This window comes from Nicotiana tabacum, chromosome 19, assembly GCF_000715075.1.
Source record: "Nicotiana tabacum cultivar K326 chromosome 19, ASM71507v2, whole genome shotgun sequence".
Taxonomy (NCBI): domain Eukaryota; kingdom Viridiplantae; phylum Streptophyta; class Magnoliopsida; order Solanales; family Solanaceae; genus Nicotiana; species Nicotiana tabacum.
In genome coordinates this window covers 85,661,755-85,685,966 of record NC_134098.1, presented here as the reverse complement: position 1 = coordinate 85,685,966, position 24,212 = coordinate 85,661,755, and the positions used below count along the sequence as shown (strand labels likewise).

At 39.3% G+C, this 24,212-nt stretch overlaps 4 protein-coding genes across 4 annotated transcripts; all 4 read left to right on the top strand.

Annotated features, from left to right (window-relative positions):
- Positions 1-1,649: 1,649 nt before the first annotated feature.
- Positions 1,650-3,329, top strand: LOC107800099 (putative polyamine transporter At1g31830). The gene has a single exon (XM_016623246.2). The coding sequence runs from the start codon at positions 1,729-1,731 to the stop codon at positions 3,127-3,129; it is 1,401 nt and encodes a 466-aa protein (XP_016478732.2). The 5' UTR covers positions 1,650-1,728; the 3' UTR covers positions 3,130-3,329.
- Positions 3,330-5,849: 2,520 nt separating this feature from the next.
- On the top strand, positions 5,850-8,205 carry LOC107800102 (tyrosine--tRNA ligase, chloroplastic/mitochondrial-like). The gene is given in 2 exon segments (XM_016623248.2): positions 5,850-6,435; positions 6,438-8,205. Coding segments are annotated over 2 exon segments (1,563 nt in total). The 5' UTR covers positions 5,850-6,047; the 3' UTR covers positions 7,613-8,205.
- Positions 7,896-9,483, top strand: LOC107800095 (putative polyamine transporter At1g31830). Its single transcript, XM_016623242.1, has 3 exons — positions 7,896-7,969; positions 8,011-8,122; positions 8,869-9,483. The coding sequence occupies exons 1-3, from the start codon at positions 7,896-7,898 to the stop codon at positions 9,481-9,483; spliced, it is 801 nt and encodes a 266-aa protein (XP_016478728.1).
- Positions 9,484-22,059: 12,576 nt separating this feature from the next.
- On the top strand, positions 22,060-24,164 carry LOC107800096 (serine/threonine protein phosphatase 2A 57 kDa regulatory subunit B' beta isoform). The gene is made up of 2 exons (XM_016623243.2): positions 22,060-23,238; positions 23,743-24,164. The coding sequence occupies exons 1-2, from the start codon at positions 22,180-22,182 to the stop codon at positions 24,034-24,036; spliced, it is 1,353 nt and encodes a 450-aa protein (XP_016478729.2). The 5' UTR covers positions 22,060-22,179; the 3' UTR covers positions 24,037-24,164.
- The last annotated feature ends 48 nt before the right edge of the window (positions 24,165-24,212 follow it).

Here is a 24,212-nt window from a genome sequence, read left to right as displayed (position 1 = left end):
ACGGATTGAAAAATATCCGTTATAAATGCGGATAATCTTACGTTAATATTTACTATTAACAAATAAATTTGGTCTAAAAAATTAATCAATCAATCATTTGACCAAATCCAAATCTGAAGCCGAAGCCGTAGCCGAAGCCGAGCCGAGCGACGACGACGGCGGCGCGAGGCTTGCTTTCTTCTTAACTGTTTAAGAGTTACAAGAAGAGCAATTATATATATACCCACCAAAAATCTTTTCCTCTTCCAATATGGGACAATGTCTCATTGTCAAGAGGGGAAACTTAAAATTTTACTCAAAAATTTCATTTTCCCTCCATTTCCCATTCACCCTCATTTTAAGACTATTTCATCTTAAAAACAAAAAACCTCAACAGTATCATATAGTTCATTATAAAAATGATAATTTTGTATCAAATTTATTTATGTTCAGGACTATAGTTTGCGATAATATAATGAATGTTATTGATAATGGTACTGTTTGATATTTGTGATAGTTTTTAGAACTTGTGGGTATAAGTCATGTTTCATATTTTTCCAAACCAGACTTCACCCAAAACTGATGTCCAAACACATTTTCATCTTCAAATTAAACTTCACCCAAATAAGATTTTTCAGAATAAATTTGGGAATCTATGGTCAGACGCTAGCTTAATAAGTAGTGATTGATAACTTTGCAATATAATAAGCTATTTAATTACACTAATAGCATCATAGCCTTTTAATTTTTTGTGTGATTTAATTCATACTGGCTTGATTAGACGTAGAATGAAAAGTACAGTAAGCTTAGGTAGTATCGTCATAGCGTGTATAAGAAGAAGGGAAAACAACAATGAGAGGTGTAAAAGTTATGGACTTTGTTTCTATATAAATGTTAAAAAAATCCACTAAATAAGTTTAAATAATAAAATTCGAACTCAACAAATCAAATGAGCTATGATAAAATTTTAAACTTGAATCTGAATCCACTTCCGATGAGAAAAGATTGAAAAGAAAATGAGGGATAAGTGTGATGTCTTTTAGCTTGAAGGTGGTAGGTACGTTGTTATATAATTTGGTTTAAAGCTGGATAAAGATTTGCGATATGGTAATTGGTATGTATGGCCTAGTATTTAATTTTTATCTTATATGATTGATAACAACTACTAACATGTTATAATTAAATAAAGATTAAATCCTTAATGATGAAATTTTTTATTTTTAATAAATATAATTATGAATTTTTAATTATCTCAAATATGCAACAAATTTAGGAGAAAAATAAATATAAGGTGTAAACTAAAATTAACAAAATTAATATTTCAAATTTTATTTGAAAAAAATTAGATAATCAGCAAACGATGTTTGAGTACACTAATAAGATAAAGAGAATGACCAAATGTTTGCCACAAAGTTTAACTGCAAGGCTGTTATCCTATGGGAGAGAAAATGTTCTGCAGCGCAAATTATATAATGTAATTATAACATAAAGTTTACAAGATGCTTGGTGCACTAGTAATAATATGCATAAACATAGATTGTTTTCGATAAACCCTTGGCCACTAGTTTGATGGAAATTTGAACTAACTTGTTTGACAAGGAAAATCCAGTAAGGCCAATATCTCATCTTTATCTCAGTAGTTTGTATTTACAGCATTTTTCCCCCCATAGATTACCGAGGCACTCATAATTTGATACTGCATATATACAGAAACAATAAGTTCCAATAGCTAAGCTAAAATCTGGATAAATGGGAGTTGAAGATAACAACACTGAATATTCGGGAGGTTCTCCAAATGTGAAGAACTGCACTAAGGTTTCATTTATCCCTCTCACATTCCTTATATTCTACGGAGTCTCTGGTGGACCATTTGGCGTTGAAGACACTGTCCGTGCAGCCGGTCCTCTTTTAGCACTACTCGGTTTTCTAATCTTTCCTTTTATATGGAGTATACCAGAGTCCTTAATAACTGCAGAAATGAGCACAATGTTCCCTGAAAATGGAGGTTATGTTGTTTGGGTTTCGACGACTTTAGGTCCTTATTGGGGATTTCAATTAGGATGGGTGAAATGGATGAGTGGTGTAGTTGATAATGCATTGTACCCCGTTTTGTTTCTAGATTACATTAAATCTGCTGTTCCAGCATTGGCAAATGGTGTTCCAAGAACGATCGCGATCCTAGCTATAATTATAGCGCTCACTTATTTGAACTACAGAGGTTTAACTTTAGTTGGTTGGGTTGCTACAATATTAGGGGTATTTACACTCCTTCCTTTTGGAATTATGGGACTTATTGCGCTTCCTAAGTTAGAGCCTTCAAGATGGTTTGTAGTGGACTTGGAAAATGTACAATGGGGATTGTATCTAAATACACTTTTCTGGAATTTGAACTATTGGGATGCAGTTAGTTGTATGTCAGGAGAAGTAGAGAATCCTGGGAAAACACTTCCCAAGGCTATATTCTATGCACTTCCCTTAGTTGTCTCTGGCTATTTTTTTCCTCTTTTATTTGGCACCGGAGCTGTTCCATTACATCGCGATCTTTGGAGTGATGGTTATTTCTCGGATATTGCTAAGATCATTGGAGGAGTTTGGTTAAGATTATGGGTTCAAGGGGCGTCGGCTGTGTCAAATATGGGAATGTTTTTGGCCGAAATGAGTGGTGACTCTTTTCAGCTTTTGGGAATGGCAGAACGAGGAATGCTTCCTGATTTTTTTGCTAAGAGATCGCATTATGGAACTCCTCTTATTGGAATATTGTTTTCTGCATCAGGTGTTATACTTCTGTCCTGGCTTAGTTTTCAAGAGATTGTGGCTGCAGAGAACTTTATGTATTGTTGTGGAATGATTGTAGAATTTATAGCTTTTGTGAAGTTAAGGATAAAATACCCTGCAGTATCAAGGCCCTATATGATTCCCTTAGGCACAGTTGGTTCAATTTTAATGTGTGTGCCACCAACATTCTTTATTCTTGTGGTTATGGCACTGTGTACATTTAAGGTCATGATTGTGAGTTTCTTGGCTATTCTTGTTGGACTTATTTTGCAGCCTTGCCTAGTTTATTGTGACAAAAAGAAATGGTTAAGTTTCTCTGTTAGCTCTGATCTTGTAGATCTGCAGTCAAGTTATCATCCGGTTGGTGAGGCCTAAAATGGCGAATGAGAGTTCCCGGGGCAAACTCGGATTAGTCGGGTCCCAAAGGGGGTACCGGACACCCGGTGGGAAATCACAAAAAAAGAAAAGAAAAAAAAGAGCCTTCTGTTTTCTTGATGTTAGAAGCAATGAATTTGCTGTATATTTTCTTTTTTGTTGGTTGTGGGATATCTTAGTATGTTGAGCCCATGACAATTGTAAACATTGAGTGTGCAACTCACTCTGCTTAATTGGTTTGTATTCAAGTGTTTGAATCGCTGTCATTGTGCTATGATTTTTCTGCTTTCAACAATGCAAACCTGATTCTTAGTTGAGCATATGCTATATGCTAACGACTCACTCTTTAAATAAAAACAAGAATATGATTTGTGGCGGAGTCGGTTTATTTAGAGGTGTAAAATTTAAAGAAAAAAATAAACGAAAAGTTAAGGGCTTTAATAATATAGTATTGTATGCGGTCAAAATCGAGCTTGCCTTTCGTATGACTAATCGAGATTGGAAGTTATGAATGAAGGAACATAAGTAACTTCGACTGAATATAACATGCATAGTATATATCTCCCGAAATAAATTTAGCGATACCCCATATTTACATCAAATTATATTAGTTTACCATAGTGATAAACAACATCCTTCTTACTGCATGAGCGCGCATATAATAACTTTATAAAATGCCTTGACACTTTTTGCTTGTGGCTTCCCTCAAACTACTTACCATGATTCTATATAAGAGTGTATATTAATGTAAGGAATATAACAGAAGAATGTAATTTTGAACAAATTCATGTACATTACCTGCATATATTTTTTTCAATTTTACAAGTTTAACGTTACACAATCGTCAAATGTTACATCCTTTATTTCATTTCACAAATTGAAAAGTAATGGATACAGGAATATTAATCCAACTATGTGTATACGTTCGAATGATATTTTTTGTTTGTTTTGTTGAATCGAAAAAGAAATCTTTTTTGGTACCTCCTACTATATTTTATAAAAATAAATAAAATTTTGAAGTAATGGAAAATTAGCCAAGAGTTTTGCTTTGATGATACAAGTTTAACAAGATATTTCTATTGATTCTACTTCAGTGATACAAGTTTTAAAATTCTCAATAATTTTGCCTTCTGTTTAAGGAAAAATAATAACTCATGTTTTGAACATTTCAGGTGCTTAGATAAAATCTCATGGAATTGTGTATCGGGAACATAATTTTGTGCAATTACAGGTATCTATTTAACTTTTTGGTTCTTTTTTTAAGGACTAGATTTAGTGTACGTGTGTTGCACGTGTAATATAACTTATTTGACAAGCATTACAAAATTAATATCTAAAAATTATAAAAATTTTATTACATACATATCAAGAATTTTTTTGAGTTATACAATAGATATTAAATTATCTAAACATCTTCACATTCTCTGGAGTTGAGCGAAGTAGTGTTTATTTAACTAATTTATGGCTTCTATATTTTGTATTTATGACATGATGAACAATCATTGATATATATCTCGTCTATGATTTGATAGTCTATTATTTTATTGGTTTCAACAAATGCTTCCAACTGTTAAGCGTTGAGTTTATTTTCGTAAGAATCTTCTTTTGATTTAACAGATGCCTACAAAGTTAACAAAAAATTCACTTACAAAGTTTTACTCCTTTAAACAAATTCTCTTAATAATTAAGTAGTAACTTTTTTTATTTTATACCATGCGTAAAATACATGTATGAACTTGTAGGACAATTTCACTGAATCAAGCTTATATGGCCGCACAACATAAAACAAACTCTTACAATCAATGAGTCAAATAAACAAATTAAAACATACACCGTTGCAAAATAAGTTGATTTAGTTAATTCTTTCAATTATCTCATCAAGCACATATGTATAATAAATCAATAATATTATATTCACGAATAAAAAAGAGTAGAACTATAATTCCTTATTGACTAAAGACTTTTAAAGAAATCAGAGCTTGTTTAGTATTTCATGGTGCTGCTATAACATTAATTTTGATCAGGTCTAAAATAGCTCCACATACCATAATTTTTTCCTGTTTTTATCTATGATGCAAGATTTTATAATTTATTTCCTGCACGCAAAACCAAATCTTATCATAATATAAATTCATCCTAACATAATAAGCACATAAAAAAAATAAAAGAAAAGAAGGAGCTCACCAACTTTCAAATAAACAGAAAGTAAATTTAAAATAACTTCTAATTTTAATTAATCATAAAAAGCAATATACAATTCATCACACGATGAATTTTCAATAATAAGCCATAATTTAAAGAACGGCAAATATATTGACGATTACTCTTCGTGCCTAGATTTTTAAGCATTAGAATAAGTAGTAGGCAAGGTATTATAATAGTTATGTTACCTGGTTCACATTAGCTAAGAATTTAAATAAGGTAAAATATAGATTGACTTTCTATATAATTCAAATAAGAAAAAATTAAATAAAAAATATTTTAGTTGATTTCAAAATTCTAAAAATTAGAGAAATAATTAAATAACGATTTTGTCTAATGTGAAATATATTTTTAAAGGATAAAAAATGCGAATAAACTTTTGTATTTTTAATATAGTAATAGATAATTGAGTAGTTGAGAAGATAAAAGTTCATATCACTAACAAAGCTAGGAATTCAAATAAGGAAGTTTAAAAGAAAAATTCTTATACCCAAGGAATCAACAACATATATGTAAGCAAAAAGATTTATTTTTATCGTATTTATAAAATATAATTTCGATCAAAAGTGGTTTAATTGCCATCGACTATATTTTTTTCCTTTTTCAAACGACTCCTTTGGTTTGTAATGTTCTACGTAGTTTTTTTCAAGAAATCTGTGTCTCCGGTTAAACTCACCCCAATCAGATAACACTCAACAGTCAAAAACACAGAAAATATGGCCGCCGGCGCCGGTGCCATTCGAACTTTTCTTCTCAACGCAACTCAAAAACCTTTCACTTCCTCTTTCTTGAAAAACATTTCCCTACCCACATGCCTTTTTCTCCACAATTGCCTTTCCCTCCGCAGTTTTTCCCATCGCCCCTTTTGCTCTATCTCTACCCAATTAACATCCCAAGAAGACACTCCACAACCCGAAAATTTTCAACACTCGAATAAAAAAACCCGACCCAATGTTTTACAAATTCTTGAAGAGAGAGGATTACTGGAATCAGTGACTAACGACTCTCTTCGCTCCGTTTGCTCCGACCCGAATTTGGGTCCGTTGAAAGTGTACTGCGGGTTTGACCCGACTGCCGAAAGCTTACACCTTGGGAATCTTTTGGGCATATTGTGCTTTCTTGGTTTTTACGTTGTGGGCATAATGCTGTTGCGCTCATTGGCGGCGCTACGGGTCGAATCGGTGACCCGTCTGGGAAGAGTTTGGAGCGACCCGAGCTTGATTTAGTGACACTTGAGAAGAATATATCTGGGATTAGCGGGGTTATTCAAAAGATTTTGGTCTGCGCACCAGGTGTTTGTGAAAATGCCGGAGAGGTGAAAATTTTGAATAATTATGATTGGTGGAAGGATGTGAAGTTTTTGGATTTTTTGAGGAATGTAGGGAGGTATGCAAGAGTTGGGACTATGATGTCTAAGGAAAGTGTGAAGAAAAGGTTGGAGAATGCAGAGCAGGGGATGAGTTATGCTGAGTTTACATATCAGCTTTTACAAGGGTACGATTTTGTGCATTTGTATGAAAAAGAAGGTGTGAGTGTCCAAATTGGTGGTAGTGATCAATGGGGTAATATCACTGCTGGTACTGATCTTATTCGTAGGCTTATTGGGAAATCTCCCGAAAATGGAGCTGTTGTAGGCAATGCTCCTGTTGTTTTTGGGCTTACTTTTCCTTTGCTTCTCAAGAGTGATGGTACAAAGTTTGGAAAATCAGAAGACGGTGCAATTTGGCTAGCCCCTTCACTTTTGTCGCCATATAAGTTCTATCAGTATTTCTTTACTGTCCCTGATGATGATGTAGTGAGGTTTCTCAAGATTCTTACTTTTCTGAGCATTGAAGAAATTGCAGAGTTGGAGAGGGATATGGGAAAACCTGGATATGTTCCTAACACAGCTCAACGTAGGTTGGCTGAGGAGGTTACACGGTTTGTTCATGGACAAGAGGGATTGGAAGAGGCGCTTAAGGCTACAGAGGCACTGAAGCCTGGAAATGCTGATACCAAATTGGATTGGAAAACTATTGAGGGTATTGCAGCTGATGTTCCGTCTTGCTCCATGAAATATGATCAGGTGTTGAACATACCGATCTTGGATCTTTATGTTTCCGGTGGTTTGCTTGAGAGCAAATCAGCTGCACGACGGATGCTTAAGCAAGGGGGCCTTTACTTGAACAATGGTAAAGTTGATAGTGAGAGTAAGAAGATTGAAGCGGATGATATTGTCGATGACAAAGTTATCCTTTTATCTGCAGGGAAAAAGAACAAGATGGTTGTAAGAATATCCTGACTTGCTGCTGTCAGTCTAATATTTGATTGCATTAATATTTTATTTTTTGATAATGGTTAAAGATAGCAGTTCAATGTTCAAACAAAGCTTTCTGAGTTGGACGAGACACAAGATTTTACTTGGTATGCATATGATAGGAAGAGGGGAGAGCAGCCAAGCATTGAAAGGAAGTAAAGCAGCGTTATGTACGTTATGATATTAAAATTATTTCACCGATTAAAAAAAAAGTTGAAATTTTTTCCATCACTTCGTGTTGGTATTTTTTTTATTGCTCAGAACAATAATGGTCAAGGTGGGAGAAGAAGATGACTATGCAAGTGTTAAGAATTACTCTGGACTCTATGGATTGTCTATCAAGTTGTATCTGTGAGGTCCTGTTGCACTCTTTTTTCTTTCAGTTTTGACAGGCATGACGTCCTATTGCAGTTAGGACTCCTTATATATGCTTCAATTATTTGTTGGAAGCCAGGTGCTAATTATAAGCGGCTTTGCAAATTGTTTAGAGATCTTGTAAGACACATAATAATTATCTAAGCTGACTAGTAGTGTATGCTGGTTTGATGATATGTGATTTGAAAAAGACACTTTAGTTTTCTCTGATTTTGGTATACTTCAGCAAAACTTTGTTAGTTGTGTCCCGTTATTAACATGTGCATTTACATAGTCTTGTGTAAACCGTGGAATAACTTGTATTGGTTTTTGTTTGAGCACCGAGCCCAGCTGGTAGATAGTGTATTTTTTCGGGAAAGGAGAAATTGCATCAGCTTAGAGTTAGTTGTCTGTTGGCTGACATATTGAGGATGGAAATTGCGCCAATATTAAATTTGCTCATATTGTTGCAAAAGAAGAACATGGAGAACCAAAAATGACATGAATTAGGAAGAAGAAGAAACATAGAATAATGGAAGGAGGAGGACCATCTGGCGCAATTTTGTCTTTGGAAAATTAAAAGGGAAGTTGCTTATATCATTCCTGGTGATTTACCTTTGGATTTCCTTCTGTAACTCATAACTCAATGGGGTTTCCTCGGTCAGGGCGTTATGTTGCCGTTGATACATGACTTCTTGCAAATGTCTTTGTCCTACCACTCAAGGGTATTAAAGGTACCTTTATAGGAGTACAAGTGTGCTGAATGTGTATGATAAATCTTTATAAGCTGATGTGGGGTAGCTTTACAACATGTAAAGGAATGATGCTGTGGCCCTTTGATCTCTTATGCTTCATTATTGAACAGTTATTTGTAACTGCTTTGCAAGTTTCGTGTATTAGCACAGAGAAGTTTGAGGGGTGGCACCGGAGCTGTTCCATTGCATCGCAAACTTAGGAGTGATGGTTATTTCTATATTGCTAAGATTATTGGAGGAGTATGGTTAAGATTATGGGTTCAAGGGGCGTTGGCTGTGTCAAATATGGGAATGTTTTTGGCTGAAATGAGTGGTGACTCTTTTCAGCTTTTGGGAATGGCAGAACGAGGAATGCTTCCTGATTTTTTCGCCAAGAGATTGCGTTATGGAGCTCCTCTTATTGGAATATTGTTTTCTGCATCAGGTGTTATACTTCTGTCATGGCTTAGTTTCCAAGAGATTGTGGCTGCAGCGAACTTTCAGTATTGTTGTGGAATGATTGTGGAATTTATAGCTTTTGTGAAGTTAAGGATAAAATACCCTGCAGCGTCAAGACCTTATAGGATTCCCTTAGGCACAGTTGGTTCAATTTTAATGTGTGTGCCACCAACATTATATATTCTTGTGGTTATGGCACTGTGTACATGTAAGGTCATGATTGTCAGTTTCTTGGCTATTCTTGTTGGATTTATTTTGCAGCCTTGCCTAGTTTGTTGTGACAAAAAGAAATGGTTGTTTCTCTGTTAGCTCTGATCTTGTAGATCTGCAGTCAAGTTATCATCCGGTTGGTGAGGCCTAAAATGGTGAATGAGATTTTCCGGCGCATACTCAGATTAGTCGGGCCCAAAGCGGGTACCGGACACCCAGTGGGAAATCACAACAAAGAAAGAAAAAAAAGATCCTTGTGTTTTCTTGATGTTAGAAGCATTGAATTTGCTGTATATTTTCTTTTTTGTTGGTTGTGGGATATCTTAGTATGTTGAGCCCATGACAATTGTAAACATTGAGTGTGCAACTCACTCTGCTTAATTGGTTTGTATTCAAGTGTTTGAATCACTATCATTGTGCTATGATTTGTTTGCTTTCAAAAATGCAAATGCTATATGCTAACGACTCACTCTTTAGATAAAAAACAAGGATATGATTTGTGGCGGAGTCGGTTTATTTAGAGGTGTAAAATTTAAAGAAAAAAATAAACGAAAAGTTAAGGGCTTTAATAATATAGTATTGTATGCGGTCAAAATCGAGCTTGCCTTTCGTATGACTAATCGAGATTGGAAGATAATAGGACAAGGTTCGAACTCGTGTAATATCGAACTGTGATGCGAGGTTTGAGTGCCGAGCTCGTAACCTAGAGACTGATCGAGATCGGAACCGTCCAAGATCGGGATCGAATAAGATAGAGATCGAGCGAGACCGAGGGAAGCTTATCGAGCCGAAAAATAGAAAGCCGAAATATCCGCAATTGGTCGAGAATCACGACTGAAATCCCGACGCATATCAAGGAAAGACCAATTAATTAACCTATCATGAGATTCCTTACTGTATTTAGAATTATATCAAGAGTAGGACTTCTTTACTATATAAAGGGGGGTCTAATCATTTGTAGAGTGGGACATATTTTATGCAATACAAAGCAATATACTACCTTTCTTCTGGTTTTTAATATCTAGTCATTTTGTTCTTGTATCAGTTTATTCTCCACTTGGTTTGAGGGTGATCGAACTTGAGGGCCAAGGCTTATTGATTCATTTGGTTTGCATTTGTTTCTTTTACAGTTAATTTCAATACTAATATATATATTTTCTCAATTTGTGTCAAGTTATATCACATATCCTTCAAACCACGTATAAATTCAATTGTTATTCATTTTTCGGGTAAACAGTTTGGCGCCCACCATGGGGCTAAGGATAATAGTATCTTTGATTCAAGGATCAACATGTCGAACTCTCATGCATCGCCCGTACACGTGGACAATGACTTCGGTCACCATGATGAAAATGACAACATAGCACCAGGGAACGGCGTACCTCCAGTTGGTCTCGATGGAGTCCCGACAATAGATCCGATCGACGCCAGCTCGCATGTAGCCATTAATGCAACTTTGGCCGTCGATCCTGAGAATAGCGTCCGCAGGGATGTTCGATCAGCCGCTCAGAGCATACATGGCGGCGACGAAGACGGAATCAGCCTCCGAAGGATCTTCGAGATGTTGCAGGCTCAGCAGGCCGCGATAGCACAGCTCCAAAACCAGAACCATTCACCAAGCAGGATCGAGCCCAAGCCATCCCAGGAAGTTGTTCACAGGGTCGAATCGATGTCAAGGAAATCGAACGGAAATGAATCGGGGACCGATCCCGCTATCATGAAGATGCTCGAGGAACTAACGAAGCGAGTTGAATCGGGGGAAAAGAAGATCGAAGCAAACGACAAGAAGGTGGAAACTTATAACTTCAGGGTTGATCAGATCCCGAGGATACCACCAATACTGAAGGGTTTGGATTCCAAAAAGTTTGTACAAAATCCCTTCCCCCTGAGCGCGGCTCCCAAACCGATCCCCAAGAAGTTTCGCATGCCCGAAATTCTCAAGTATAATGGAACGACCGACCCCAACGAGCATGCCACCTCTTACACGTGTGCAATAAAAGGGAATGATCTAGAGGACGACGAGATCGAATCTGTGTTACTAAAGAAATTTGGGGAGACCCTGTCAAAGGGAGCAATGATATGGTACCATAATTTATCACCTAACTCTATTGATTCTTTTGCCATGCTTGCAAACTTTTTTGTAAAAGCACATGCCAGAGCCATAAAGATCGAGACTAGGAAGTCAGACCTTTTCAAGGTAAAGCAGCTCAGAGAGTTTGTGTCTCGGCTCCAAGTGGAACGAATGGATCTACCACCGGTTGCCGATGATTGGACCGTTCAAGCTTTCACTCAAGGACTAAATGAACGAAGTTCAGTGGCTTCACAACAGTTGAAGCAGAACTTGATTGAGTACCCGGCTGTTACCTGAGACGATGTACATAATCGATATCAATCGAAGATTAGAGTTGAAGACGACCAGCTGGGGGCTCCTTCCGGGTCCGTTACCAAAAGGGACGTTGATCGAGAACCAAGGTCGAACAGGGATCGATACAAGCCGTATAATAGAGATCGTAGGGGCAACGGACCTGGGCACAACTCCGTACGAGGTGAAAGGAGAAATGATCGAGGCCAGAACTCTCGAGTGCTCTTAAGCAAGAATGATTTCGACAGGCATACCGGATCTAAGGAAGCACCGCTATTGTAAGAATATAACTTCAATATTGATGCATTTGCCATCGTATCAGCCATCGAACGCATCAAGGATACTAAATGGACTCGACCTCTGCAAACCGACCCAGCCTGGAGAAATCCCAATCAAGTATACAAGTATCATGGCACCCATGGCCACAGAAAGGAAGATTGCAGACAGTTGAGAGAAGAAGTAGCGCGGTTATTCAATTTAGGGCACCTTCAGGAGTTTCTAAGTGATCGGGCCAAGAAACATTTCAAAAATAGAGAATTTAACAGACAAAACGGGCAAGAAGAACCACAACACTTTGTTCACGTGATTGCCGGAGGGATCGATGTTCCCCAAGGGCCAGTATTAAAATGCACTAAGGTGTCGGTCACAAGGGAGAAGCGATCTCGGGATCAAGATTACATACCGAAATGAATCTTGTCCTTCAACGACGAAGACGCAAAAGGAATCATACTGCCCCATAACGATGCACTGGTAATATCTATACTCATGAATAAGACTCAAGTTGTTAGTGTGTTAATTGATCTAGGTAGTTCAGCCAACATCATTCGACCGAGGGTTGTAGAACAACTCGGTCTACAAGACCAAGTCGTGCTCGTGGCTTGAATGCTAAACGGATTCAACATGGCATGTGAAACCACTAAGGGCGAAATAACTTTGCCAGTAAACGTGGTCGGGACCATCCAAGAGACGAAGTTCCATGTGATCTAGGGCGACATGAGGTATAACGCCCTATTCGGGAGACTATGGATTCACAACATGAGAGCAGTGGCCTCGACCCTTCACCAGGTTCTAAAATTCCCAACACCAGAGGGAATCAAAACAGTCTACGGGGAATAACCCGCCACAAAGGAAATGTTTGTCGTTGACGAAGTGATTCCGATATCGACACTTTCATCGACAAAAGGGCCAAATTCGAAGGAAAAACATGAGGCCAAATAGCAATCACAAACGCCAGCCTCGACCCAACCACAGAAACAGGGGACTGGCGAAGATGATGATTATGGAGTCCCTAGATCCTTCATAGTCCCCGATGACTCCGACGCTACCAAATCAACGGTCGAAGGTTGGAGCAAATCATACTAATCGAATGTCTGTACGGAAGAAAGGTATACCTGGGTACGGGGTTACATCCTGAGCTCAGAAAAAAGCTTATTCAATTTCTTATAGCTAACATTGATTGTTTCGCTTGGTCCCATCTCGACATGACAGGGATCCCACCAGAAATCACCACCCATAAACTAAGCTTGAACTCGAAGTTCCATCCGGTGAAGCAGAAAAGAAGACCCCAGTCCGAGATCAAGCACACCTTCATCAAAAATGAGGTAACCAAGTTCCTTAAAATAGGGTCCATCCGAGGAAGTAAAATACCCTGAATGGTTAGCAAACATAGTTGTAGTTCCTAAAAAAGAAAATAAACTTAGAATATGTGTAGATTACAAAGACCTAAATAAAGCATGCCCCAAAGATTCTTTTCCTTTGCCTAATATCGATCGCATGATCGATGCCACATCCGACCACGAGATCCTCAGTTTTCTCGATGCTTATTCCGGGTACAACCAATTACAAATGAACCCGGATGATCAGGAAAAGACCTCGTTCATCACTAAATATGGAACCTACTCATATATTGTAATGCCATTTGGATTAAAAAATGCCGGTGCCACGTACTAACGCCTAGTAAGCCGGATATTCGAAGAACAAATAGGGAAATCTATGGAAGTTTACATTGATGATATGTTAGTTAAGTCACTGTGAGAAGAGGACCATTTGAAGCATTTGCAGGAGACCTTCAGTATCTTGAGGAAATATAACATGAAGCTGAACCCGGAAAAATGCGCGTTCGGGGTCGGGTCAGGAAAATTTCTCGGATTCATGGTGTCCAACAGAGGAATCGAGATTAACCCTGATAAAATTAAATCTATCGAGGACATCACGGCAGTTGACAACGTAAATGTCGTGCATAGGTTAACCGGGCGCATAGCAGCCTTGGGGCGATTCATCTCGAGGTCCTCCGATAAAAGCCATAGATATTTCTCATCACTAAAGAAGAAAAATGACTTCACATGGACCCCGAAGTTCCAGCATGCCTTGGAAGAACTTAAATGTTACTTATCGAGTCTGCCGCTGCTTCGCACGCCGAGGGCGGACGAACAGTTGTACTTATATTTGGCAGTATCAGAGATAGCGGTAAGTGGAGTCCTAGTCCGAGAAGGAAAAGGTATGCAATTTCCAATTTATTACGTTAGCCGAACCTTAGGTGAAGCCGAAACTAGGTATCCCCACCTAGAAAAGTTGGCGCTCGCTTTGATACGCGCCTCTAGGAAACTAAAATCGTAATTCCAATGTCACCTTATATGTATTGTAACAACTTATCTACTTCGAAATATTTTGCATAAACCCGAGCTTTCGGTACGGTTGGCCAAATAGGTCGTAGAAATCAGCGGGTATGATATTGAATATTGACCCTGAACGACCATTAAGTCTCAAATTTTGGCAGACTTCGTGGTTGACTTCACGCCGGCCCTAGTACCCGAGGTTGAAAGAGAGTTATTGGTAAACTCGGGTACGTCCTCGGGAATCTAGACCCTCTTTACTGACGGTGCTTCGAACGCAAAGGGGTCTGGACTCGGCATCGTGCTAAAACCACCCACATGCAACGTGGTTAGACAATCAATTAGAACTATAAAATTGACTAACAACGAGGCCGAATATGAGGCCATGATTGCAGGTCTCGAATTAGCCAAAGGCTTGGGAGCGGAAGTGATCGAAGCCAAATGCGACTCCCTCCCCGTGGTGAATCGGGTTAACGGAACCTTCAAAGTTAGGGAAGAACGGATGCAAAGATACCTAGATAAGTTACAAGTAACTTTGCACCGATTTAAGAAGTGGACTTTGCAATATGTGCCTCGAGATCAGAATAGTGAGGTCGATGCCCTCGCAAACTTAGGGTCATCGGTCGAGGACAACGAAGTTAGTTCGGGGGCCTTCGTGAAACTCATGAGGTCAGTAGTCGAAGAAGGCCACGCCGAGATAAACTCCACAAGCTTGACTTAGAATTGGAGAAATAAATACATAGAGTATTTAAAAATCGGAAAGCTTCTCTCAGATCCAAAAGAATCGAGGACCCTGCACACGAAGGCAGCACGATTCACCTTGTCCGAAGACGGAACCTTGTTCAGAAGGATATTCGATGGTCCACTAGCGATATGTTTGGTACCGGGAGACACAGAGTATGTTCTGAGGGAAGTTCACGAGGGCAGTTGCGGAAATCATTCCGGTGCCGAATCATTGGTTCAAAAGATAATCAGAGTCGGCTATTACTGAATCGACATGGAAAAAGATGCGAAAGAGTTTGTTCGAAAATATGACAAATGCCAAAGGCATGCACCAGTGATTCACCAACCCGGGGAACTGCTCCATTCAGTCTTATCACCATGTCCATTCATGAAGTGGGGAATAGACATCGTTGGCCATCTTCCGTGGGCACCAGGTAAAGTTTAATTTATTTTATTTATGACTGACTAATTTTCTAAGTGGGTTGAAGCACAAGCCTTCGAGAAAAATAGGGAGAAGGAAGTCATCGACTTCAATTTGGATCACATCATATGTCGATTCGGGATGCCGTCCGAAATTGTGTGTGATAACGGGAAACAGTTCATCGGCAACAAAGTGACCAAATTCCTCGAAGATCATAAGATTAAACGAATTCTATCAACACCTTATCATCCTAGCGGGAATGGACAAGCCGAATCGACCAACAAAATCATCATCCAAAATCTTAAGAAGAGGCTAACCGACGCCAAAAGAAAGTGGAAGGAAATTCTGCCCAAAGTTCTTTGGGCATACCGCACAACCTCGAAGTCCAGTACCGTGGCTACCCTATTCTCATTAGTTTATGGCGTCGAAGCTCTAATATCGGTCGAAGTCGGAGAGTCGAGTATCAGGTTCCGATATGCAACAAAGGAGTCAAATGACGAGGCCATGAATACGAGACTAGAACTATTGGATGAAAGGCATGAAGCCGCCCTCATCCGATTGGCTGCCCAAAAATAACGGATCGAGAGATACTACAATCGAAGAGCCAATCTTCAATATTTTAACATCGGGGACTTAGTGCTAAGGAAAGTCACTCTTAAACCCGAAATTCGAACGAAGGAAAATTGGGTCCGAACTGGGAAGGACCGTACTAGATTCTCGAGGTCACCGGAAAAGGGTCCTACAAGCTCAGAACGTTGAATGGAAAACAACTATCGAGCAATTGGAACGTATCTCACCTAAAATGGTACTACTACTAAGGTACGACCTCTTTACATTTCCTATTCATTTCAGAATAACACTTGTAGGTGGCCGACAAGAAACGACGATGGATTTTTTTTTTCGGGCGAGCGGCACGAAGTCTTTAGGTCTGAAAGCATGTATTGCTCTCTTTTTTCCTTAGACCGGTTTTGTCCCAAATGGGTTTTTTCGACGAGGTTTTTAATGAGGCAACAATGAATCGTGCTAACTTAGAATCAAGCCGGATTACGAATCGACACCGAAGATCAATTCAACAATATCCGAGGTTCCTTTGCAATCAATATCGAATACTGGGGGCTACCCTCGGATATGCACTATCTTTAAACATTAACTTTAGCAAGGAAACTACTTCATAAAGGGAGGGTCTCGATAGACAGGATTTATTGTAAGGGCCAAACGGTCAAAACAAGTCGTGCCCATGTAGATCGCTTGAACCATGACATAAAACATGTACGCATGTATGATTGTTTCAATCGACAATAAAGAGAAGTACTTTTCTTGCAATCATCTTATGTTTTAATTTTTTTCCCTCTTTACACCTCCTTAAAAGAGCTTCGTACTTCCGAAAATAACAAGCCTAAGGGCAATACTTAATCGAAATACGAACGATCCTCACTCGGGGACTGCCGTCCGACTAAAACAGCCCAAGTCATCGGGCCTCGGGAGAAAAAGACCTAATAGGAAACTCCCCGATTTCTAAAGTTCACGACCACCCCACTCAGGGACTATTATCTCGAGCAAGCCCGGAGAAAATACGAAAACAAGCCCAATGGGTAGCTTCCGAACTAAGAGGCTACAGATAATTTAACACGGCTCAGAGACGTCCGAAATCCGTAACAAAAATAAGCCTTCAAAAAAGAGAAAACTCTTTCACAACCGGTTCTAAAGGCTACTCTCGGCAAAGTCTCAAACCTAAGATATTTTTGGGGAAAAAACTTTGGTAACATCGAACCCCAATAACGCCTTAACCCATAAAGGCAATAAAGGTAAGGTTTGTTCGAACCCTTGAACACAACCTTATTGTTTCATGCTAAGGCATTTCAACCTTTGTGAATACAAATAATAAAGCAAAGGAAAATTATGAGAGACGAAAGAGAACGAAAAGCCTTATATTTATATACAATAGTTTTTTACAAAGGTCAAATAGGTCTAATGCAAAAGTTACAACAGCCAAAAATGGCCTCAGAAAAAATACAAAAGAAAAATAAAAAAAGTCCTAAGTGGCTTGGTCCTCATCGGAGGTTGCATCTCCATCCTCGGGATCTTCTCCGTCTTCGGATTCACTTGAGCTCTCGGAGTCTTCCTTAGGGAAGGCCAACCTCCGGGCCCTGGCTTCCTTTCCTTTGGCATTTTCGATTTCGGCCATAATATCGAAGCCCTGGGCATGAACTCCCTCGAAGGCTTCCCTTCGAGCTTGCCATTTTGCATGATCTACCATGCCCTTGGCCTGGATGGCCTCGACGTCGACCTTAAACTGGGCCACTTTAGCATCAGCTTTTGTGTTGGCCACGACCACCTCAGATCTAGCCACTTCAAGTTCGTTGGCCAAGCTTGCCTTATCAGATATGGACAAACCCAACTGAGACTGAAGCTCCTTGATCTTCTCAACCTGCACCGAGGCCTTCTCTTTTAAAGCTTGGAGTTGGGTCTTGGCCGACTCCAATTGCGCTTGGACGGTTTCCTTTTTCGAGTCGTCCAATTTGTTCAAGCCTCTGCCGGACCTGCAGAATCGGATCGTTAGTATTATCTCCAATTCGTCTCCACTATCGTGAATCATTCGGAATACCTGCTCGGCCATCTCGGCATGCTCATCTCGAGCCGTTACTAAATCGGCCTGAAACTTCTCACAGAGAAGCTTGTATATGTCACTTTTTTCAGTGAGGTCCCGAACCTCATCCTCGTGCTCCTCCCGGATTAGGAGGAAAGCCTCGTGATATAACACCGAAGCCTTCAAACAAGGAAGAAGATATTAGAATTATCTACAACTCCAAGTTTAAAAGAAATAATTGAGAGACCCACGAAGTTACCCGATTCAGAGCATGTTGGGCCTCATTAAACAAGCAAGCGTCTTCCACCGCGTTCATCACTGCTTGGTCTTCCTCGGTCACTAAGGATCTAAGGTAGCTAGCAATCCCTATGGGGGAGAGAAAACCCGGGCATCCTCCGGGACAGAAAGCACTATATTTCGCCTTCGATCGGAGTTAATACTTGGGGTCGGGAATCGGTCCACCAGTTTTGGGCTCAATGAAGACCCGGTAGCGCCCGATGATGGTACTTTCTTCGGTACTGATAAACCACCAAACCCGGTGACATCCTCCGAGGCAGCGGACTCGAACCCATCCAAGAAGCCATGGATACCAGTCGCCCCTAGATACATTCGTAAGAGCGACCTTCCAACATATTGGCTTCACGGATCATAGCGTACAAAATCTGAGGGCATCCAAAAATGTCGATTATTCTGACCTCGTCCCTCGAGACATCTTCCGCTGCCCGGGAAGCCTCGCTCCCGGTCTCTCTCTCGACCATCTCGGCTTGGGATGGAGTGGCCTCAACTCTACCTGGTTCAGGAACTTCGGCCAAAGCTCCCTCATCAGCCTCCGCTAGTTCAGAGTACTTTTGTATCAAAGCACCAGCCCGCACACGGCCCACTAGTTTGGAGTTATATTCCTTTTCTCCTTCTTCAGACTCGTCCCTTAGTCGGCGGATTAAGTCCGAAGGCATAACACGAGTATCCCCTTTGGGCTTGCGAGACTTCCTCGCCGGTTTTTTCTTTTCCGAGACCGGGGAACTCGGAGCCCCTTTTCTCTTCTTCTCTTTGGCCTGCTTCGGAGCAGGTAGAAGGACTTCTTCTTCACCAGATGGGGGCCTCATTGCAACATCCTTCCCGAGGCCTACAAAGGAAAAAAAGGGAGTAAGCAAGAGAAGAAGCCCGAACGGTAACCGTTCTAAGAGAAACTTACCATGATTGCGGGCCTCTCATCGACCCTTTGATAACTCCATCCAAGCATGTTCGGAGTATGTTTTCTGCGACACCAGTCCCTCGACCCATTGCTTGAGTTTCGGAATCGGGTCCGGCATCTGGGCCACAGCTACAACACCAAAAACATAGATGAAGAAAGAGGATAAGAAGAAAAATAGCAAAATTGAACATTCAAGGCGAAATATTACTCACGGTTCATGTTCCATTTCTCAGAAAACGGCATGTCTTCAGCAGGGATCAGGTCAGAAGTCCTTATTCGGACAAATCAGCCCATCCAACCTCGGTCACGAGCCTCGTCTATGCTCGAAAATGGGGCTTTATTGGCCCGGCGAGCGAGCTTGATTAGCCCTCCCCGATAGAGTCGGGGACTGTAAAGGCGCATAAAGTGACCGAGGGTGAAAAGACATCCCTCGATTTTGCTTATGAAAAATCGGAGGAGAATCACTATTCTCCAAAAGGAAGGATGGATCTGGCCAAGGGTCATGTCGTATCTCTTGCAGAAGGCGGCGATGACAGGGTCTAAGGGACCTAACATGAAGGGGTAAGTGTAAACACTTAGAAACCCCTCTACATGGGTAGTAATAGATTCCTCATGCAATGGGACTACTACATGTTTTTTGTCCTAGTTGCATTCCTCTTTGACTTTGTCGAGGATCTTTTCGGTGATTGAGCATATGTACCTCGAGACCGGCTCACATCATCCCGGTACCAAGGAGACCTTTTCGACCTTAAAGTCAATGACGGTTGGGCACCCTACCGGAATGAATTCCTCAGGGAGGGGCTCCGCCGCAGCCTCACCACCGGCGGATCGTGATGTAGAAGCGGCCTCATTTTGCGGCACGGTTTTGGAAGTTTTTCCATTAATGAACAAGGGAAAAGAGAATTAGGATGGTATGCGGTTTGATTAGAGTTTTAGAAATTTGGGTGTGAAAATTGTGAAGCAAAGGGATTTTCTGAAGAAGAAGAAGCAAGAGTAGAAAGAGCTTTGAGTGTAAAAGTTTGAAATGAGAAAAGCTAGGGTTCTTATAGGTTGCTAGCGGCGGTTCGGAACCGGTAATGGCCGACCAACGACTGACAGGCATTTAATGTCTTGGTAACTGGACCGACGGGACGTTTCGTCGCATACATCATAATCGGGCTCGTCGCTGATGCCATTACCTATCTAGTCGGAGTTCAGCAATTCATATCGTTTCTCTCCATCTTCTTTCTGAGAAACGAGGGGACTATCTGTATACGGTCAAAATCAAGATTGCCCTTCGTATGACTAATCGAGATTGAAACATAATAGGACAAGGTTCGAACTCGTGTAATATCGAACCGTGATGTAAGGTTTGAGTGCCGAGCTCGTAACCTAGAGACCGATCGAGCTTGGAACTGTCCAAGATCGGGATCGAACACGATAGAGATCGAGCGAGACTGAGAGAAGCTTATCGAGCCAAAAAATAGAAAGCCGAAATATCCGCAATTGGGCGAGAATCACGGCGGAAATCCCGACACATATCAAGGAAAGACCAATTAATTAACCTATCATGAGATTTCTTACTATATTTAGAATTATATCAAGAGTAGGACTTCCCTACTATATAAAGGGGGTCTGATCATTTGTAGAGTAGGACATATTTTATGCAATACAAAGCAATATACTGTCTTTCTTTTGGTTTTCAATATCTAGTCATTTTATTCTTGTGTCAGTTTATTCTCCACTTGGTTTGAGGGTGATCGAACTTGAGGGCCAAGGCTATTTGATTCATTTGGTTTGCATTTATTTCTTTTACAGTTAATTTCAATACTAATATATATATATATTTTCTCAATTTGTGCCAAGTTATATCACGTATCCTTAAAATCACGTATAAATTCAATTGTTATCCATTTTTCGGGTAAACAAGTATATATATGTACATAAGTATATAAAAATTACCTAACTATACAGTGTAATTTATCGATGAAGGAACATAAGTGGCTTTGAACGCATATAATCATGCATGGTATATATCTCCCGAAAACAATTTAGTGATACCCCATATTTAAATCAAATTATATTAGTTTACCATAGTGATAAACAGCATCCTTCTTACTGCATGAGCGCGCATATAAGAACTTTATAAAATGCCTTGACAGTCTGCGCTTGTGGCTTCCCTCAAACTACTTACCATGATTCTATATAAGAGTGTATCTTAATGTAAGGAATATAACGGAAGAATGTAGTTTTGAACAAATTCATGTAAATTACCTGCATATATCTTTTTCAATTTTACAAGTTTAACGTTACACAATCGTCAAATGTTACATGCATTATTTCATTTCACAAATTTAAAAGTAATGGTTACAGGAATATCCAACTATGTGCATACATTCGAATGATATTTGTTGTTTCTTTTGTTGAACCGAATAAAAATCTTTTTTGGTACCTCCTACTATATTTATAAATAAAAAAAAAAATTGAAGTAATGGAAAATTAGCCAAGAGCTTTGCTTTGATGACTAAGTAATGAAGCATCAATATCTCTAAAAAAATTAACCAGGAGCATAGAAGAGCTGGCCATTAATATTCCAGAAACAAAGTTTACCTTATCTTTTACCTATCTGTCTTTACTTTAAAAACCTCCTAATCATCGGACATTTCCAAGAGTCTTTTCTCTTAAACATCGTGTTTCTTGTTCCTCTTTACACTAATCTATGAGAAAGAATTATACTAATCTTTGCTTTAAATAAACCATTAACCATTCGCTCCCACCTTCTGCATTTGCCTCCAAATACTCTTTTGAGGTGAGGACCACTCATCTCAATCTTTAAGAAAGAGATCGACGATTTCAAGTTCTTTTATCAAGTTAGAAAGTCTTTTTTGTCAGACGACTCGCAAGAGGCAAAAAGAAAAAATGGGTGGGTTTAATGGAAATAGCCCAAAAAACTCTCCAAGATCTTCCCCAAGAAAAACATACAGCCCAAAAAACTCTCCAAGAAAAACACCCACAACTCTAAAACAACTCCTTTTAGATTCCAGGAACATGTCAAATTTTCTTGATTCTGAAACAGAGGAATTGCTCTCTCTTATTTCTTACTGTTCTTTCACTTACACTTTCACTGATCCACAAGAATCCCCTTCACAACAGGATTTAAAGAGGCTAAAACTCATTCAACTCCTTTCAATAATCAAGACTATCATACAACCACTTGATGATCAAGTACTTTCACCCCTTTTCAAAATGTTGTCCACTAATCTTTTTAGGCCACTTTCTCCACCAATTTACTATGTTGCCTCAATATTACCCGACGACGATGACCTTGTGAGTAATCCTACACCCTCTTGGCCACATTTGCAAATAGTTTATGACATTTTCCTCAGGATTGTCACTAGAACAAGTGTCGAATCGCTCCGAATTTACATTGACCATTCTTTCCTTCTTAATCTCCTCACATTGTTCCAATCTGAAGACCAAAGGGAACGTGACAGCTTGAAGAATGTGTTCCACAGAATTTATTCAAAATTAACATTCTATAGACCATTCATGAGAAAGGAAATGAATGATGTATTTTTGCACTATGTTTTTGAGACTGATCAAAGGAACCCTGGAATAGGAGAACTTCTTGAGATATGGGGCACAATTATCAATGGCTTTAGTGTTCCTTTGAAAGAAGAGCATAAACTATTTTTAGTGAGAGTTCTTGTCCCTTTGCATAAGCCAAAAGGGATGCAAGTTTACCACAGGCAATTGGCCTATTGTGTATCTCAGTTTGTGCAGAAAGAGCCAAAGCTTGGTGAGGTTGTTATTAGAGGTATTTTGAGGTATTGGCCAGTAACAAATTGCCAGAAGGAAGTTCTGCTTATTGGTGAATTGGAAGAACTTGTGGAAACTCTACATCCTCAACTGTACAAAGAACTAGCACTGCCTTTGTGCACCAAAATTAGCAAGTGTTTAAACAGTTGGAACTCACAGGTAAAAGCCAGTGCCTCCCCTTTAGCTTCCAGCCTAAGACTATTTGGATAACCACTATCAGTGTGTTTGGTACGCCGAAAGTCATATTTTCCATGGAAAATGTTTTTCTCCAATATGTTGTCCATGAAAAATGGTTGCCGGTGTTCTGTTGGTGAAAGAAAATATCTTGAGAAAAATACATATATTAAGGATCAACAATTTTATTAGTAAACCAGAGAGTGTTTTGATAAAACATTTGAGTATTAAAGATTATTAATAATAATAATTATAATAATAATAATGCCTAAGTGGTAGTTAAAAGGTAAGATTTTTGTAAGAAATATAACTTCCGCCCATAAGTGAGGGAATTCATATTCTCCATTTTTATGATAGATGTTTTTCAAAGGAAAACATTTTTTCTAAACCAAACACCACAAACCGACTCTCTAGAAAGTGTTTCAATCGTACTAAACACACCTTATGTAAAGAGATGATTTTGGAGACTACTAAATGTTTTGATTTTAGGTTGCAGAACGCGCATTGTATGTGTGGAACAATGAGCAATTCTGGAAGATGGCATCACAAGCAATGGAAGAGGTTTTTCCAATTCTAGTTGAAGGGATGGAGAAGAATCTGGAGGGGCATTGGAGCAAAAGTGTTCGACAATTGACAGAAAATGTTAAGGGAATGCTTGAAGCTCTAGCACCATTTCTCTATTCCAAGTGCCTTTTACAACTTGAAATCCAAGAAGCCGTGGAACGCATAGAAGACATGAGAAGAAAAGAAATTTGGGAAAAGTTAGAAAATGCAGCAAAGTAGTAAACAGAATATACTGTATATCTGCATTTCATATTCAACAGACACAAAAGTGGCCTTGCTAGTGAGTGTTTCAACAGCACCATATTCCATCACACACCACAATCTAGGAAACAACTTCAATCTTATCTGAGTATTAGTCGTTTCAATCAAATGTTCATGCAGCTGCCATTGGCCAA